Source organism: Dama dama, chromosome 19 (assembly GCF_033118175.1).
Source record: "Dama dama isolate Ldn47 chromosome 19, ASM3311817v1, whole genome shotgun sequence".
Taxonomy (NCBI): Eukaryota; Metazoa; Chordata; class Mammalia; order Artiodactyla; family Cervidae; genus Dama; species Dama dama.
In genome coordinates, this window is record NC_083699.1 from 14,166,904 (window position 1) to 14,186,252 (window position 19,349).

The 19,349-nt window shown below is 41.9% G+C and overlaps 1 protein-coding gene and 1 long non-coding RNA gene across 2 annotated transcripts; one reads left to right on the top strand and one right to left on the bottom strand.

Moving 5' to 3' along the window:
* Positions 1-294: 294 nt before the first annotated feature.
* On the bottom strand, positions 295-12,774 carry LOC133073874 (uncharacterized). The gene is made up of 3 exons (XR_009697058.1): positions 12,668-12,774; positions 9,080-9,315; positions 295-1,297 (listed from the first exon to the last, which is right to left on the bottom strand). It is a non-coding gene; the product is annotated as an uncharacterized LOC133073874 (long non-coding RNA).
* Positions 12,775-14,564: 1,790 nt separating this feature from the next.
* Positions 14,565-15,311, top strand: C19H3orf80 (chromosome 19 C3orf80 homolog). The gene has a single exon (XM_061167861.1). It carries the CDS (start codon positions 14,565-14,567, stop codon positions 15,309-15,311), a length of 747 nt encoding a protein of 248 aa, XP_061023844.1.
* Positions 15,312-19,349: the final 4,038 nt, after the last annotated feature.

Genomic DNA, 19,349 nt, shown 5'->3' on the forward strand with positions numbered 1-19,349 from the left:
GACTCTCAATTTGGCTTTCGCAGAATGTGCTCAACTACTCAACTATATATCCCAGATCCTTCCCAACCAGGGGTGGATGGATACACAACTCATCCTCACCAACGGAATAAATAGAATTGTTTAGGTAGAGCTTCTAGGAAAGCTCCTTACAGGAAGCACAGACACAGCTAGAATATACTTTCTGTTTCTTTATTTTGATGTACTTTTTGTATTTTGCCCTTCTTTTTCTTCCTGCCTGAAATTCAGATGTGGAGTCTGGAGGTAGAGCTGATGTTTGTAACCACGAGGCATCAGGATGACATCACAGGACTGCTTACCAGTTCTGTCCTGCTTCCCACTGGATTTCTTTTACATGAGGTGATAAGAGCAACAACACATTTGTTTAAGCCACCATTTCTTCAGGTTTCCTATTTCTTCCAGTTAAGTAAGATTCTAAATGTGAACCAGTCTGAACTAAACTCTGAACCAGTCTACTACAGAAGCAGTAGTAGAATCCTGACCCCTCTCGCTAAAAATACATATTGGATCTCTTGGCTCCTTTTGTGCCTCAAACCACATTCTCTAGAGTTTCCCTGGAGGGTCCCTAGAAGGATAGAGACTGTGGAGTACGCAGGCTGAGATCCTGTGCCTTAATAAGCACCAGCAAAAGGGTAACATTGTCCGTGGTTTGTACCCTAAAGGGAGCTTCACTAGCTTCCCACTGCAACTGAATTCCCCTACCCCACCTCCAGTATGAAACCAGTTACATATCCGAAATGACCCAGAAAAGCACTTATATCTACATGCCTAAATCGCCAAATCATGGCACATGTAATTCCTCTTTTAGGTAATGGTTTTTCATCTTCTCTCAACTAATCAAAATTCTCCAGCTCCATATGAAGTTTCCAAACGGGTCCAACGTGGTTCTAATCACACGAGTGCCCTAGCAGTAGTGACAATAGTGAGGCATTCTGAGAAGACTGTTTATGAGACGTGTTTGAAACACCCCCAGGGATTCACCAAAAAACTGGAGTAAATTATCCCAAAACTCAGATTCTTAGGACAATAATAAGCATTTGTTACCTCGTGGTTCCTACAGGTCAGGAATTCATATGGGGCATAGCAAAGCTGACTTGGTTCTGCTCCTCAAATTCGAAGGCCTTGGCTGGAAAACTCAGAGGCAGGGAACTGGAATCATGGAACAACTCATTCTTTCACTTGCCTGGAGGTTGATGCTGGGAGCCCTACTGGGACCGTCAGCCAGAGCATCGACAGGACACTTCTCCAGGTGGCCTGAGCATGGTTCCAAGAGTGAGTGCTGCAAGAGATAGAGCCAGGTGGAAGTCATACCATCTTTTATGACCTACTGTTTGAAATCATCCAGAGCCACCTGTGCTGCATACTATGGGTTCAAGAGGAAGGACCATATACCCCACCTCTTGATGGAGGCATGTTAATGTCACATTATAACAGCATGTGAGATGGGAGATATATATATATATATATATATATCTTATATACTTATCTTTGGAAAATATAATCTACCACAATGCTGAAATAATTTGGGTGCCTTACTTTTATACCAGAGGGTGGAGGTGGGGAGGAAAGGCAAGAGGTAGGAAAATATGGTTATTGTCATAGACCTGGGGAAAACTGAATTACCTCTCAAATTTAACAGTTATATGTATTCTTAGGCTCTTGCTATCTTAGTCAGTTTAGGCTGCTATAGTGCAGTACCATAGCCTGCAGGTCTTATTAACAACAGAAATTTATTTCTCACAGCTCTGAAAGGTGAGAAGCCCAAGATCAGGGTGCCAGCATGGTCAGGTTCTAATGAAGGCCCTCTTCAGGGTGGCAGACTGCCTTCTTCTCATTTTTTCCACATGCGGCAGAAAGAAGCCAAGAGAGCTCTCTGAGGTCCCTTTTAAAAGGCACTAACTGAAAAAAAAATTAAAATTTAAATTTAAAAAATAAATAAATAAATATAAATAAAAGGCACTAACTGTTCCATTCATGGAGGCTCTACCCTCATGACCTAATTACCTTCTAAAGGCTTTGTCTCCAATATCTTCACACTAGGGGTTAGGGGCTTCAACATATGAACTTGGGGGTGATATAAACATTTCCTCCATCACACCTGCATTTATTCTAGATCTTTAAATTGTAAGAACTGTTACACACACTTTACATTATAATGACCCACAGTGCTCAGTGTCTTTTTTTGTCCCAGCTCCTCCTTCAAGCTTCAGTTTATAATTCCCCTCTTTAGTAGAGTTAACCTCCCCTCCCCAGGGGAGTACTTCCTGATTCTACTCCTTGCCCTCTTTGCCAGGCTCACGGAATTCAAGACATCATTTTTGTAGCAGCCAAATACTTATATGATTCCCAGTTGACAGTAGTTAATATCAAATGTTGGTGGGGCACTATTTAATATTCTATTCTCTGATGTTCTTTTAAGCATCTAGTATTTAAGTGTAAGTTTTAAATTATGTCTAGAAGTATCTATTGACTTACTGTAACTACAAACCCAAGATGTAGTAAACATGCTCAGAAGAGCTTGCCAAGATGTTACTTCTAAGAGCCTATTAAGGAGCTTTAATATTTTATTTTGGATTATGCAGATAAAGTTTATAAACAAGATTGTTAAAAAATAACAGGGATGAGAAGCCTTTCTATCTCTTTATATCTAAGTAGAGTGAATAAAATGGGAGTTTATATCTCCACCACATTGATTGAGGACTAGGGCCGTTCCTATTCTCTCCAGGTTAATATAGACCCATCCCCACCCCACCCGCAACTACACATCACTTCTCAACAATGATCAACATCTACTGAGAGCTTATCATGCACAAGCCACTTGACATACATCATCTCACTGAATTCTTATCCTGAAGAGGATATCATTATCACGATTTCACTAATTGTGCAAACCGGTGGCAACACTTGGATTTGAACTCATATCTGTCTAATTCTAAAACTCACATGCTTTCAACTACCCCACACACTCTGTCTACTATGCTATGGTAGGTCATGAGCTAGAGCCTTGCTAGGGTCAGCAAGGAGTGCACCAGGCAAGCCGTCATCACCAGGACAGGGCTCTTAGGGTTTCCCTACTAGGAATGGCAAGGTCAGAGTTCAAACCCTGGTTGTTTTTTTTGCAACTTTGAACAAGTCACTCTCTTGACTCTCACTTTCTTCTGCTTGAATCTATACATTATATAATATATAATGCATGCAATGAGCATTTACTCTGCACTAAACACTTTGGATTAACTCATTTAATCTTCACATAAATTAGACCCTATTATTACTCCCATTTTATCGAGGAGGAAACGGAGGCTCGGAGCAATTAGGTGTCTTGCTCAAGGGTCCAGAACGATGGGTAGAATCAGATTTAAATCCAGGTGTGGCTTACGCTCCTAACCATGCAGCATAATTGTCTCTGCTAACACTTTTCTCATTTGTCTTGTTAAAATGAACAAAATGATATATGTGCAAGCATTTTTGTAAAAGTTAAGCATGAAACAAACGTTGTGTTTCTGAGCTGTTTTTAATCTGGTTATGGTAGGAAAATTGTGCTGGAAGAGGGGCTCTGTGGGAATAAATGTCCCCATAAATACAGGAATCTAGAATTCTGGCGCCAGCACCACTATACTCTCTGGAACCAAAGACAGGCAGCCAGAATGCTGTTATTATTAGATAGTTCCACTTAACAGCATCCATTTTGTTCAGCTTTAAGAAAAAGTAAATCACGGTTAAATGTCTTTCCGAACCACTTTAATTATAGATTAGCCTTGTCAATCTTAATAAAATTGTGCCTTGTGTTTGAGGTTTATATATGGAAAAGTGCTCAAAAGTGATTACTTTTATTTCCCAAGCACGTCATTTAGAAAATTGTTATATTCACAGCTTGATCCCTTTAACTCTATTCTTACTCAGTTTTAATCTAACTCTTGTCTAAAACTAAATCATGGCTCCATGATACTGAACAGTTTATATGTCACATTAGTGACATGGTCATTGATTTTATATTTCTGTCCAGGTAAGTTGATTTTAAGCAGAAACAGTGAGGACCCAGCACTAAAAAAGGACATTTACTTCCAAACAATCTGCTTTTATTATATAAGATGAATTTTTAAGAATTAAGAAATCTTCAAGATTCCTGATTCTAAAGACTGCTCTTAATTGATGGTGAACAGCCCTATTTTCTTAATTAGACTTAGACTTAATTAAAAAGTAGTACTTGCCTAAACTATGTAGGGAAAATCCAGTCTATAGGAAATCAGCTTATATAAGAGAATCCTAACTCCTCAAAATAGTAACTGGAGTTTCAATTAAGAAGGAAAAAAAATTGCAGTGCAGAGAGTTCCTTGATTATGCAAGTTGGAAAAATTCTACTTTATATTGTTTCCTTCTTAGAGAATCACAATGAACCTTAATTCGGGCTCTAAAAAATCCTGAAGCAGTGAAACATAATTTTCTGTAACTGGGCATTTCCCAAACTTACTTGACCACAAATTGCTTTTTCCAAATAATAACATACCATAGAATTCACACTCTGTAAGACTTTGGCAGTCTATTATAATTGATTCTGAAATAAAAATGACTGAGGCATGTGACCAAACCACTTCAACTTCCCAAGACAGGCCATGCTGAAAAGTTCAGCTACCTATGAATATAATTTTTTACCTAGAGATTAATCTCTTCATTAAAATTTATTTCATTGAAGTATCGTTGATTTACAATATGTTAATTCCTTCTGTACAGAAAAGTGATTCACTTATACATATATATACATTATTTTTTCATATTCTTTTCCTTTATGGTTTATCACAGGATATTGGATATAGTTTCCTGTGCTATATAGTAGGACCTTACTGTTTATCCATTCTACATACAATAGTTTATGTATACTAATCCTATACTCCCAACCCATTCTCCTCTACCCCCTCCACCCCCTCCCCCAAGTGAATTCGGTGATGCAGAATAACATATTCAGGCTGATCCCCTGGATAAAGGCATGGCAACCTTCTCCAGTATTCTTGCCTGGAGAATCCCAAGGACAGAGGAGCCTGGTGAGCTACATTCATGGGTCGCAAAAAGTAGACATGACTGAGCAACTAATATACACACAGAATAACAAATTGATGGAAAACACACTTCAAAAACCCTACAAATTGAATTTAGTGTTATTTATAACACATCTTACTTATTTATCACATCTTATTCCAGAAAGAATTTGCTGTAACACATAACACTAATACAAATGGTGAAATATAATGGAATCAATCAAAAAATAAATTGAATGATAAAACCAAGGCCAAATTAAGTAGAAACAAATATGAGGTGGGGGCAACCAGCACAAATTATACAACTAAACTTTAAATTTAGTTCTGAGCTCTCCAGCAACCAAAACCAAAAAGGATTCACAGCCATTTACATAATTACCATGATGAAAAAAGAGAAAGCTTTGACAGGTTCATAAGGAAAACAAGGCTTTGTTGGATTGAATTCTAAAAGGAATCATTCAAAAGGGAGAATTTCATGGAAGATATAATGCTTCCAAACTGTTTTCCAAATTCAGTAACAAACTTATGTGGCTAATTCTGATAGCATTGCCAATGATAAAGCTCAGGCCAAATATTAAATTTTGTGAAGTTAATGGCTTCCATTTGTCTTTGGCTGATTCAGGAAGACAAGTTACAAATCTAATAAAGTCATGAAAATCCTACAACAAATTAGCTTTGTACTTCACCATTTTCAGAATTAAACTAACAGGCAAGAAAAGATAATGAGCTCTTTTTAGTTAAATAATAATAGTTAACACTTACATAGAGCTCTCTATGTGCCAAGCAGTGTTGTAAGCACTTTCCATGTATTCATTCATTTAATCTTCACAACTCTATGAGGTCAATATTATTATACCATTTACTTTACAGATGAAGAAATGCAGACCCAGAGACTATGTGCCTAAGGTCACAGAGCAGTATTAACACTGTCTGCTTGTCACTTGCAATTGAGGCCAACTTTTCCATATGGATGGAAGCCAGTCTTTGGCAACAGAGTGAAGAATACTATTCCCTTCAATCTATACAATCAGAGGAATCTTGTGATTTGTCATCTTTATGTCCCTAGAGCTGGAGAAGGTGGTTCAGCGGCACTCTATCAGTCAAGTCTGACCGGAAAAACAAACCATTCTGGGGACTTAAAACAGAATGAAATACAAGAGACTGGTTACACAGCAACAGCTCAGAACCCTCAGGAGATGGGGAAGTAGCCTGGTGATTAGCAACAGAGGGAAGGAGGAAGTGTTCTTATGGGAGTCTGGGGGCTGGGGGCTGGGGTTGCCCACCGCAGACCTAAGGGAGCACGGAAGAGCTGCCAGAGCCCCCAGTCCAGCTTCTTTCAACTGCCCTCCATCCTCCCACTGGCTGAACCCTGCCAGAATCCCACTAACAGGAAAAGGCACCCTCCAGGGATCAGCCCACCTATGTCATAAGGCAGCCTTCCTATGATACAAGATTAATAATCCTGTAAATGTTGAGGAACGGACCTAAAAGCAAAAATGCCCAAGACTGGCCCAGGTACTAAAGTTAACATGTAAAAATTGTGTCTTCCAGTAGCTGAGGCTAAAGGGTTTCAGAAGGCAGGTCACTGGGTAGATACAGGCTTGTTCTCTAAATTCCTGGTCTAGAGACGCTAACAAGGGGGAAGTACTCTTTTTGCTTGAAAGAATACATACGTAAAATACTCCATTCTGCAGGTAGCAAAACCATGGTATTGTTACTCAAGAAAGGGCTACAGGTTGAAAATATAAACAGAGTCATCAGTTCAATTCAGTCGCTCAGTCGTGTCTGACTCTTTGCGACCCCATGAACCGCAGCACGCCAGGCCTCCCTGTCCATCACCAACTCCCGGAGTCCATCCAAACCCACGTCCATCGAGTCAGTGATGCCATCCAACCACCTCATCCTCTGTCGTCCCCTTCTCCAATTGATTCCATAAAAACACATTTAGCACCTATGAGGTTCAAGTTGCCAAGGCAGAGATTCCTAAATGATGTGGCCATGGCTTTCTGGAGTGCTGTAAGCTCTTCATAGATGTGCTCCCAACTCTGACGGGTCCATTTTGTCCCAATTGAGCCCCACGCATACATGGTAATGCCTGTCCCATGGAATGATGAATAGAATGGGTCCTGTGGGTCAGCAGTACAGACGTTCCTGCAGGAAGTAAGAAGAGTGACCTAACAGCGAATCTCGTGCCTACAGCAAGATGATGTGTTGACAGGAACAAGTGAGAACTCTCAGTAGCACACAGTCAAGCAGACAGGAGCATAGCTGACATTCAAACAGCATAGCAATGGGGGGACGGTAGTGTGTGAGCAGGGGAACTCTTCAGGTGAGCTTCCCAAAGCGCTAGTCAAAATGGCACCAGTTCACAGAGAGATGGAAAACCACGTCTCTACAGGTGCCCAGACACAAAGTCTACCGCCATGAACGGGTTTCTGAAATCCCCAGGATTAACATATGTACCCAATACCTAAACGGTGAAGTAGAGAATGAGAATTGTCACAAATGAGAGATGATGTTAAGAGGATTCTGAGAAGAAAGAGATAATTTCCAACTGAGGTCAGTGGATTTGGAGATGAATTGTATAAATTTTGGAGAAGAAGTGACATTGGGAGCTGTGTCTTATATGTATATTTTTAATTGGAATATAATTGGAATACAATTCACAATGAAGCGAATCAGCTATATATATATGTGTGTGTGTGTGTGTGTGTGTGTGTATACACACATATATTCCCTCCCACTTGGACCACTCTCCTACTGACCCCCCACCCCCACCCCACCCTCTAAGTCATCACAAAGCACCAGAGCTGAGCTTCCTGGGCTTTACAGCAGGTTCCCACAAGCTGTCCCTTTCACACATGGCAGTGTGTGTATGTGAATGCTAATCTCCCAGTTTGACCTACAGAGATAGAAAAAGAGAATTACTGGTGGAGGGCACAGCAAAAGGGAAAAGGCAATATTGCTAAAGCAGGGGGTTTGGCTGCTGTCTCAGGCAGTCATTTATTGAAGTAAAGGGTATAGAAAGGAAAGACTGAAAAATCAAGATGAAAAGGAAATTTAAGATTACACCTAAGAGGCTCTTTAAAAATTCATTGTTGCATAAATCTTCAATGAAAACTGTTAACGGCAATTTTGGATATTTGATTACATTCACTATATTTTAAGGCAAGTCTCGTTGAAGAGTTATCCCATGCCATTTTACATTAGAAGCAGGGTGCTGGGTCAGGGCCCCGGTCCTGCTGTCCTGTAACTATAAGGTCACATGCAGGATCCTGAGCCAAAAATATGCACCTCACACTATCTAGGGCTACAGAGAATATGTGGAAGGAGGTATTAACCACCAATTTCTCCTTGTAATGAAAGAGAGGCAGAGAATATATTACTAGCTTCAAATTAAAATAATGGAGTGTAAAAATGTTTCACCTTATGAAATTATATCATTGTATGAAATAATTTCATGCTATGTGATTTTTCTGCCAGTGTGAGCATTTGGCTGGTACATCAGCTTACTGACAGATATATTCTAACTGCAACTATCTGACCATTTTAAAAAGTATGAGTGAAAAAGAAATTTATTCAGCTGACATAACTGCAATTCTAATTTCAGATCTTCTTGGCCTCACTAAACATCTCTCATATTTACAGTTTGATTTTTAATCTTCAGCAATAGAAAAGTTTGCCATGAGAAATTAACTGATGAATTGTTATAAAGCAAAATTAAATATAGAAAGCTAAGTCACTGACAGTTTCCTATATTCATTTTGTGTTTCAGAACCCAGTATATTCTTATTTTCTGAAGCAGGTACCATTAGCATATCAATGTGAATTAGATGACTTAGTTCATGTAAAGAATGTTACAGAGTGAAGGAGGGGAATGCTTTTTTTTGTTGTTGTTGTTTTCAGAAATGCATACAAAAATAGCTGGCCTATCACATTATTACCTGAACCATTATTAATGGGTTACCGAAAGTGGCCACAAAAATGACAGAAATAAAAACTTTATGTCCTCAGAAGAGTCTCATACTTACTGTCTAGAACAGAGTCCAGCTCTGTTTTCCTTATAAATGGGCTCTTAATGCATCGGATGTTGGTGGAGGGAACACAAGTATCTCCCCCAGGGGTTCCTTTGCCTGGTGCAAGTCAGTGAGGTGGTACGAGGCTTCCCCATTCTTTGTAACCAGACTTGGACTCACAAAGCTTGGATCCCACTTTCAGCACTGCCAACAACTTCCTCTGTGATTCAGATGTTTTAATCTCTCTTCACCTGGAAAAAGGTATAAATGATGATTTCAAACCATTTCATAAGAATGTAGGAAGGAGAGAACACAACAATGCATGGGGAAATATTTTGAAAGCTGAAAGGCCAAATACAAATGAGGATGTTATAATTTTCCTAAGAGCCTGAATACACCCAACCTTTTATTTCTAGTTTCAAGCATGGGAGGAAGACTTCTATTTCCTTTTGTGCCTAAATTGAGCAAAAGATACAAACCACCTTGATACTTTTGAATTGTGGTGTTGGAGAAGACTCTTGAGAGGTCCCATGGACAGCAAGGAGATCAAACCAGTCAATCCTAAAGGAAATCAACCCTGAATACTCATTGGAAAGACTGACACTCAAGCTGAAGCTCCAATAATTTGGTCACCTGATGCAAACAGCCAACTCATTGGAAAAGACCCTGATGCTGGGAAAGACTGAAGGCAAAATGAGATGAGGGTGGCAGAGGATGAGATGGTTAGAAAGAATCACTAACTCAATGGACATGAACTTGGGCAAACTCTGGGAGATAGTGAGGGACAGGGACGTGCTGCAGTCCATGGGGTGGCAAAGAGTTGGACATGACTTAGCGACTGGAAAACAACAATCTCATTTTGACTTTTCGTCTACTTCGAGCATTTGACTTGAAGAAGCCTTTTTTGGGCAAGCTGCCAACTCATGGAGCTGAAAGGAAATCCAAACTTCACTCCAAGTCTGGCTAGTGTAGATGGAGAGAAGAGAAAACAGTGCTGGAATTTCCAGTCTCCAAGGAAAGATTGAGGAGGACTGCAGAGGAAACTATGGTCACATAACCTGTTATAGACCCAACAGGGAACCGGATTTGGTTTAAACTTGAACAGCATTGAGGCATGACTTGACTCTACTTAAAACTAATCTTTGAGAGAGTCTCAACTGCTGAGGCAGAAATTACACAGGCTTTGCCCCAAGCATAAGAGATGATGTGTGAGAGTCTTCCCACCTGGGGAACTGGTCCCTGTGAAGGTTCCTCCGCCTGGAGTACATGGCTTCTCCTAGTTTTGCCCTTTCTTAAGGAGCTCTTTCTTAGGGAAAGCTTTCCAGCTGACACCCCCACCCCACTTCAATCCAGATCATGTCCAGTGTGAAAACTCACAGACCCTGCACTTTTTTTTTTTTTTGGCTGCACATGCAAGGTTTGAACCCTTGTCCCCTGCAGTGGAAGTTCAGTGTCTTAACCACTGGACTGCCGGGGAAGTCCCTGCATTTCTCTTTTATAATCATTGATCTTTGTTTGGAATTAGTGATTTATTAATTTGACTGATTAGCTCTGTTGTTCTCTCCCCCACCCCTACCTCCTCACCCCCAGCAAGCTCCCTAAGGACAGGGAAACGTTTGATTTTATAGTGCGCCCAGAACAGAGTAGAATGCTCAGTTCAGAGTGGGCCTTCATTAAATATTTATTAGATGAGTGATGAAAGCAATATGATTTGAAAAGAATGTCAAAGCAGAATATCTCAGATCACAAATCATTTCTAGGTAGACACATCTATGCAGATATACACTATTTACCATAAAACCCTCAATGTACAAGGCCATATTGCACAGGAGGGAGACCATGAAATGAGGACATTAACCAATCAACTGCACATCCAAAAGGGGGTTCTTAGAAACCGGATGGTTTACAAGGTCCTAACTGGCCATGTTTAGACCTTTTAAAGGAGGGACGTGAGAAGAGCAGAGTTACTGCTTTCCAGGTTTAAAGGCACGAGCTCACAGCAGACCTCAGAGAGAAATTCCCTTCGGGACCAGGTACCATATGAGACGACAGAAAGTTGCATGATGGGGCCACCCTGTCTTTTTCAAGCTGTTAGGACACTTCCAGAAGCATGTGAAATAGCAGCCAGCCTGCTTGTGTTCTTTTTACTTTCTTCTGTTCTATAAAGTTGAAAAATGTGGCTAACTTGGCATTCATTCACATGAATGTAAATAACAAGGAAGATAAATTTTTCAGAAAATATTCTTCAAGCACCACAGCAAGATAAAGCAGTTACTTGTTCTTAAACTTGATTAAGCTGTACTCCAAGAGACCATGCTTTTTGGACAAATTCAGTTCCCATCCCCTTCCATCAGTTCTTTTTTTTTTTTTTTTTTGCAGACACTTATTTACACACAGTTTGGTGCCAATTTTCAACAAAATAAGGTTTCTTTTTAATTTCTATATTGTGACCTTCCTTTATCTTTCAATTATTCTATGGAACATACAATTAAATTCCATCTTCCTCACTAAGTGGCTTGAATTTATGACTTCCTGGGAGCTAACACATTTATTTGTGTGTTAGACAAATATAAAAAATAAGGATGCTGAGTAGTGAAGATCATGGGGTTTTTTTGGTGCTTTTAAAGCTATAGAGTTTCTTTTCTTCCCTTCAAAAGGTTGTACACAATAAATTACATGGCAAACAAAAATGAATTAAGTGAGACTGAGAGATCAGAGAAGAAATAAAGAGGCGCCAGTTTCTGTAGAGGGTCTTTAATGGCTAATGCTTTGGGACTATCAATTTGGAAAGGAAAAAATCAAATAAAAATCCATTCCATACTCATTTTGCAGACCTCATCCTTTTCTTCGTTTTCACAGAAGTAACTCTGCCAATATTCTATTGTATATAGGATCTATTTTGTTTTTCTACTGTGTCCTAATATTCTGCAAACAAATTCTAACTCTCTTAAAGGCAGACAGAAATTAAACAAATTAAATGCTGTTTGTTAAGTAATTTCAAAATAAGGATAAGCAGGACACTTTCACTTATGCATTGTCAACCATACAACTTCCCCTTTACTTTCACCATTGCTCCTACTATGACTAGCAGAAATCCTAAAAGATCAGATAACAAAAACCCAAAGAGGTCTTCACATTTTTTTCAACTTCATACTCAGAGCCCATCTCAAGCTATGGACTGCTTTCATCCTTGAGACTGTTTGAAACCCATTAATTCTTCCTTTGGGAAAGTAAGAACAAGCCATGATCAGAGAGGAAACTGCCATTTGTTTCCCTCTGTGGAATATCTCCTTTACTCCATTTAGTAGCAGCTGGGGCTGAAGACATGGGTTTATTCCATGCTGGGGAGGAATAATTTATTTCTCCATAATGGTGAGTACCTAGCAGAGTTCCTTGAACACAGAAAATGTCCAGTGCAAATCTGGCGAAAGAATGGGTGAATGAAAGAATAATATAATTTTCATTGTTTTAAAATGAATCATTTCCACGCTGTTATCTTACTACAGTTCAAAGCCCCTTGTTACCCAGTCTTTACAAAATAGGTTTTAGGCTTCCCTATAGAGAAACAAGGGCTTCCCAAGTGGCTAGTGGTAAAGAACCCACCTGCTAATGCAGACGATGTAGGAGATGTGGGTTCAATCCCTGGACCGGGAAGATCCCTTGGAGGAAGGCATGGCAATCCACTCCAATATTCTTGCCTGGAGAATCCACGGACAGAGGAGCCTGGCAGGGTAGCAATGAATTAGACACCACTGGAGCAACTTAGCGGGCATGCGTAGTAAAACAAACTATGGCAGAGAACTATCGTGGCTTTAGACAGGCTTAGAAAGAAGGACTTGTCTCAACTAAGCCTCACATGAAGTAGCTTTGTCTGAGTGACACTTCAGAGCTTCTCCAGGAGGAGGGATTGCTTTGGAGTGTGAGGCAAAAGTAAGGTGCTCCCAGCTGCAGAAATATTTAGAAGGTTTTCATTTAGGAGGAGCAATGAAATGTCTAAATCAACCAGCACCCTTCACCTTGTTCCATAAGGTTATTAGGGAGATACAGTGTGACTTACTCTGAGAGAAATCTTGGCTTTTACTGACCTACAGTTGTGTTTCGTGTGTCTCTATATTTTTTCCTTTGCTTTTACTTTTTTCTCTCGATGACTACGGAATTTCCTGTTTGGTTTCTCTACAAGGGACCACGTGTTTAGGGGTGAGGGAATGAATAAATCCTAACTCTACAAAGATGACTGTTTCAGACAACCTTAATAAAAGCACAAGTCCCTAGCTTCTTCACGGTGCCACCTTCTTTTAAGAAGCTGCTTAAGGCCACCACCCAGCAGAGACACCGTGTCAAGGACCATGTAACTGCCATCCCTCCTTTTGTGCCAAGGTGCTTAACCAGGGAGGGAGTGGTAACTACGCGACCCCATGCGCTTAACTGGAGCACAGAGTCCCTTAAAGGCCAACTTTGCAAACAAGAATAACCTTGAAAAAGACCCTTCAGACTCAGATCAATGCTCAGGAACGTTGCCAAGTTCCTCTGACATTCCACGGATGTGTTACTTACGCAGGAGGAGAGGCCTCCTTCCACCCCAAACCCAAATCCCTGTTCTGCCCCTCCAGCGCAGTGGGTACTTGTCGGATGAGCCCTTGGGAAAATAGGTGCCCCTTCTCTCCTTCGTCGGCGTCAACTCGGGTCACCTTGGCCGAGTCCTCCCTGTCCCTCTGTGAATACTTCCGTGGTGCCGTGACCTTAGCCTCTCGGGAGAATTCTCTATGTGCTCTGGAGATCTACTGGGGGTACTGGATTCCCAGCCCTCTGGATCTGTCTGCCTGAAGGGAAAACCATCCTGCGGTCCCCAACCCTCCCAAGCTCTGGGAACGCTGCGGGGCTGTGCTAGCCTTTATTGGTCATCATCCATTTTTAATCAGAAAGATCACAAGAAGGATGGTAAGCGAATCCCAGTCGCAAGTCAATTTAAATAACATTCCTGGGGAAATTCAATCACTTAAAACCGAGACACCTACGCTAGCAGGAGCCCCCGCCCGTGTGGCTGGGAAGAGCGCGACGGCTGAATTAATCAAGATCAGGGGGCTCCCAGGCTGCGCGCAGAGCGTTAACCCTTCCAGCCCCGGAGAGTACCAAGAGGGGCTTGGTCGAGCGCGGCCCGCCGGGGCCAAGATGCCCAGGGCAGCCCCGCGCAGGCTGCCTCTGCCATCTTGGGCGGTTCCGGACGCCCAGCGCCCGTCCGGGGCGGCTGGAAGCGCGGGGTTGAGGTCAGAAGCTCAGGAGGCAGTTCGGGCGGCGGGAAGCGGCCGCCTCCCGCAGCTTCGGCGCGCCTCGGGCTCCTCCTTCCGCCCAAGCGTGGCCGAGTGAGCACTGCTCCGGCCGCAGGTAGCAGACGCGCGGGAGGCGGCGCACAGGACCCGAGCAGAGCGCCAGGGGAGGGGCCGACGGACGAGCGGACAGACGGACCTCCCGCCCCGGACCCTAGCGACGGTCCGCGCCGGCCATGTGGGGCCCCGGGATCGCGGCCGAAGGCCTGTCGGCGGCGCCCGCGCCACCACCGCTGCTGCCGCTGCTGCTGCTGCTGGCGCTGGCGCTGGTGGCGCCCTCGCGGGGCGGCGGGGGCTGCGCGGAGCTGGCGTGCGGCGAGCGGGAGCGCTGCTGCGACGCGGCCAACGCCACCGCGGTGCGCTGCTGCAAGCTGCCGCTGCACGCCTTCCTCGACAACGTGGGCTGGTTCGTCCGCAAGCTGTCCGGGCTGCTCATCCTGCTGGTGCTCTTCGCCATCGGCTACTTCCTGCAGCGCATCATCTGCCCCAGCCCACGCAGGTACCCTCGCGGGCAGGCGCGGCCGGGGCCACCGGGGGGCGCCGGGCAGCCGGGGGCTGCGGGGCCGCCCGACGACGAGGACGACGACTCGCCCGAGCTGCTGCGCGACGAGGCGGCCGCGGGCTCTCAGGACTCGCTGCTGGACAGTGGCGGCGGCGGCGGCGGCGGCCGGGGCCGGGCCGGCGGCGGACGCTCGGCCCCCTCCTGCGCCTCGGAGCACGAGCTGCCCGTGGTGTCGCCCGTCTTCCTGCAGCTGCCCAGCTACGAGGAGGTCAAGTACCTGCCCACCTACGAGGAGTCCATGCGGCTGCAGCAGCTCAGTCCCGGGGAGGTCGTGTTGCCGGTGTCGGTACTCGGCCGCCCGCGAGGTGGCGGCGCCGGGGAGTCCGACGGCGGCGGCGAGGGCCGCTGCCCGCTCATCTGAGCACCCGCGGCCTCGCGAGGACCACGCGGACAGAACCGGGCCGGCGGCTGCGGGTGGGACGCCACGGCCCGGGTGGCCGCGGCCGCCGCCAGTCGCCTGAGACCCCCGCCTGTCGCCCGGAGACTGGGTTGGGGCCACCCCCAGCCCCGCTTCCCCAGGGATGTCAAGTGTCCCTACATTTCATTCGGTTCAAGGAAACGTTAGGCACGCGCGGCGGGGACGACCGCCGCAGACCAGCCCGGCGCACAACTTTGGAGGACGTCGCCGCCCTCGGCCTCCCTTCGGCTGGCTTGTGTTCACTCCTAAGTGCCTGCTTCCCGAATGAGAAGACACAGGAGCCTCCGGAGAAGGGCAGTGACCATTCGGGATGCAGGGGAAGGGGCGCAGTGCCACTCCTTTCCCTCTCGCCTGGACAGGTCGAGGTCTCCCAGGATGGGCGGAGGGCGAGGAGGCGAGCCCGGACTGGAGACTGCTGCGCGCGGGTCTGGGCCAGCAGCACCTAGGTGTGGGCGAACCCTCCCTCGCCGAGAACCCCCCCAAAACCCTTCCGTGTCTTCTGGGCGCAGCATAGTCACAGCTCACAGATTGGTAGGGGGACAATCGTGATATCCGGCTAGTTGCTGTACTTAACACGGCAATTACGGCACATCCAAGACCATACTCATAATAAGGTACAGTTGAACTTTTGGTTTTTCAGTAACTGAGAAGATATTTATATTTATTTGTCTTTTATTTTTATATTTTTACCATGTATTCAACGCATGGTATTTCTGCAATTCATGACAAGGTAATCGTCTCAGCGCCTTTTTTAGGCCTTAATGGCCCAGAAATTGTCTCACTGTCATTATTGTTTCATAAAATGCTGGATATTATTTCATTTACAACGGAGAAAAAGAAGAGGCATGGTCAAACAAGAAAACATTATGTGATTAAAAACATGAAGGATACCTTATTTTCACTATTTGAGAAAAATATATTTTATTTTTAGTACTGTGGCATAATATATAACTTTTATAATAACTATACATTATGTATGTAGTCTAGGTGATAGTTACGTGTAAAATGGATTGATACATGTATACCATACTACAAAGCATGATGTCATACACTTTCCCTCCATTTTTCATTTGGAATACACTTCACAACATAGTACAAAACATAAGAATTTGTTGTGACTTGTAACTTTTGTTTAAAGCCATAATTGTGCTGTAAGGTGTTACAGAAGGATTCAGTCAACCTCTCTTAAGAAAAAAATGTCATTGTGTCAGTTCTACCATTCTATGAAATGTCCTTTAAGCAAATGGTAATATAAAATAATGCATTAAAATGCATTATGTATAATGTACATATGCGTATTGTCTATGTACAGTACACACATTGTATATCTTATAATTATTACAGTTTGTGATTATCAAGAAAGGGAAAGAAGGAAAATAAATTTAAAAAGGTTTTTCTGCTTAGGGAAGGATGAATATTACATTGAGAAAAATTACACAGTGGACCTCACACGTGTATTTAGAAAAGTTGTTCTTATGATTGAAAATTTCTGACAATCCTGAGAAATCTTAAAATATCTGTATTAGAAAAAATTATTTGATTACTTTAAACTTTTTAAAGCTGATTGAAAAAGTATGAGAGTTCTAAGAATCTTAAGATGTCTGAATTGTAAGAGAATGGTTTATTCTAAACTTCTAAAAGCTAATGACCCTGTCATTAAAGTGAATCATTTGAAGTGTACTAAAACAGAAAAACATTAAAATCTTTCTCTGTGTAAATTGTATTAGATGTGTAACTATATGGTACTGTTTTAAAATGTGAAATGTGTGTCTTTATCATTTAAAAATAAGTTTAAGCTGCGAATTGGCAAAGCATCAGGAGTTGAGACTGTATCAACTTTTACTAAGAATGGTATAGGGTTTAATGAAATCACGTTATATTGAATGATCACAAATATTAATGTTACTCAAACACTGTACATTTTATTTATATGTGGTTGTCAATACCACCCACCATTCAGACAAACCAGAAAGTTGCCTTATTCCTTTAGGTGATTTATCCTTTGAGGGCACACTTTTAAAAAAATCACCCATATCTGAAACATCAACATGAATATCCAAGTACCAGTATATAAAATATATCCTCCATGTTGTTACTACCAGTATCTTGAACTGTACAAAAAAATCTTGTGAAAATACATATGATATGAATCAAGATGCTTTTCTCGTACCAGCTTATGAAACATTTCTCTCCCTAGAATTCAGAATGTGACACCAGTCACGTGATGAGATTCTACTGAATTTTAAAAGAGTTTTACACTTTTTTTTTTCCTACACATCATACAAACCTTTATTCACATCCCCCAGTTCAGTAAAAAAAAATGAGTTTGACTCTACTTTGGTTTTTTTCTTGTAATTCATTGATTTACCAAGCACAATTCTATTCAGGCATAATTTTGTGGAGGAAAAAAAATACTGAAGAGCTATTTTTATTAGTGATAAATGAACATATCTCATGGTAATGCACACACATATTTCACCTACCATATTAATACACACAGAATCCATGTGTTCACAATGCTAGAATATCCAGATAGGAACATTTTTAAAGCACTAATGGCAGTATCTTGGTGTTAAGTTTTATAGATTTCACCTGGAAGTTTTTTATTGCATAGAACTAGTAGAAAAATGGAAATGTAGAAAATAGCTTTATTCTTTCACCTGAAAATAAATCATGATGAAATGCTGACTGTACTTATTTTTTAATATTCTTCTCTATATAATGTAGAACACAGATAAATCTATAGAGATACAGACATATCTACATAGATACATAGTCTGTGACATAGTTTTTGCAAGGCTGCTACATAGATGCAAACCTTAACCAAAGTACCTAGAAATGCGAGATTCTCCAGTACTAACTGACTTTTCCTCCTGATTTTCAGCTATCAAAGTAATTCACATACTAAAACATTTTTTATTTTCATTGACTTCACATGACTAGGGAAATAATGGCCCTGGATATGGTAAGAATCCATCTGGAATGAGAGAAAACATGATTGATTTCCTAAATCGTGTGTGTGTGTGTAATCACCAGTTGCTTAAAAGCAATTTATATTGGTGTTCAACATCATAACCAAGGGGAAAATGTCTTCTTGAGATGTAATGATAGTTTTAAGAAACCGTTAATTGCCACATTCTGCAGATATGCATGTGCTTCAACGAAGGAAAATGGCATTGGCAATTACGCCAAAGGGCATGAAGTGTACTGTATAAGGAAAACAAGATTCAATTGTAAAGGCTGAAGGGAACATTAAGGAGATGGCCTCAACAGTTTAAAAGGCAATATGGTAAGTATCTTAATGTTTTACTTTATGTATATAGTTTCTCTCAAGTGAAATTAATAAACAATCCAGAACTGAAACTGATGTGTTATAAACATGAATATTGTGTTCAGATTTATATAATATTCTACACTGACTTGTAAAAATTTCACGAATAATAATTAATTTGAATTTCAAGATTGAGAGATGCAATGATGAGTTGTTTTACTTTGAACAACCCAACATTAGCCATCTCTGCAAGAATGTAAGTTGCAGACAACCAATCAATAATAGAATATTTGGTAAGTTTATGTTGAACTCACTGGTTTAAATTTATGTTTTCATCCTGATTTCATCCATTGGTGAAAAGGCTAACGTGGCAGGCTAAGGGAATGTATTTTATCAAGCAAACATTAAATCAGTAACCAGCTAATTGCAAAAAACAAAGACATCCTTTCTTCCATAGAAATGGGAAGGATGTCTTAATTCTGTTTTCTTTCATTTTGCCTATAAAGTAATAAAATAAAACCAATACCTTTGATTATACTTAAATCCCTGGAGAACTTAATTTTACTTATTTATTCTCTTTTACTTACAGAATTCACTTAATTTTATGGTAAAAATTATTCTATGGAGGATATTTAAGCTTGCCATTAAACTAAAGATTACCACTTTTTTCCCTCCTAGCTAAGCATCTTCATTGTCTTGATATCTTCTAG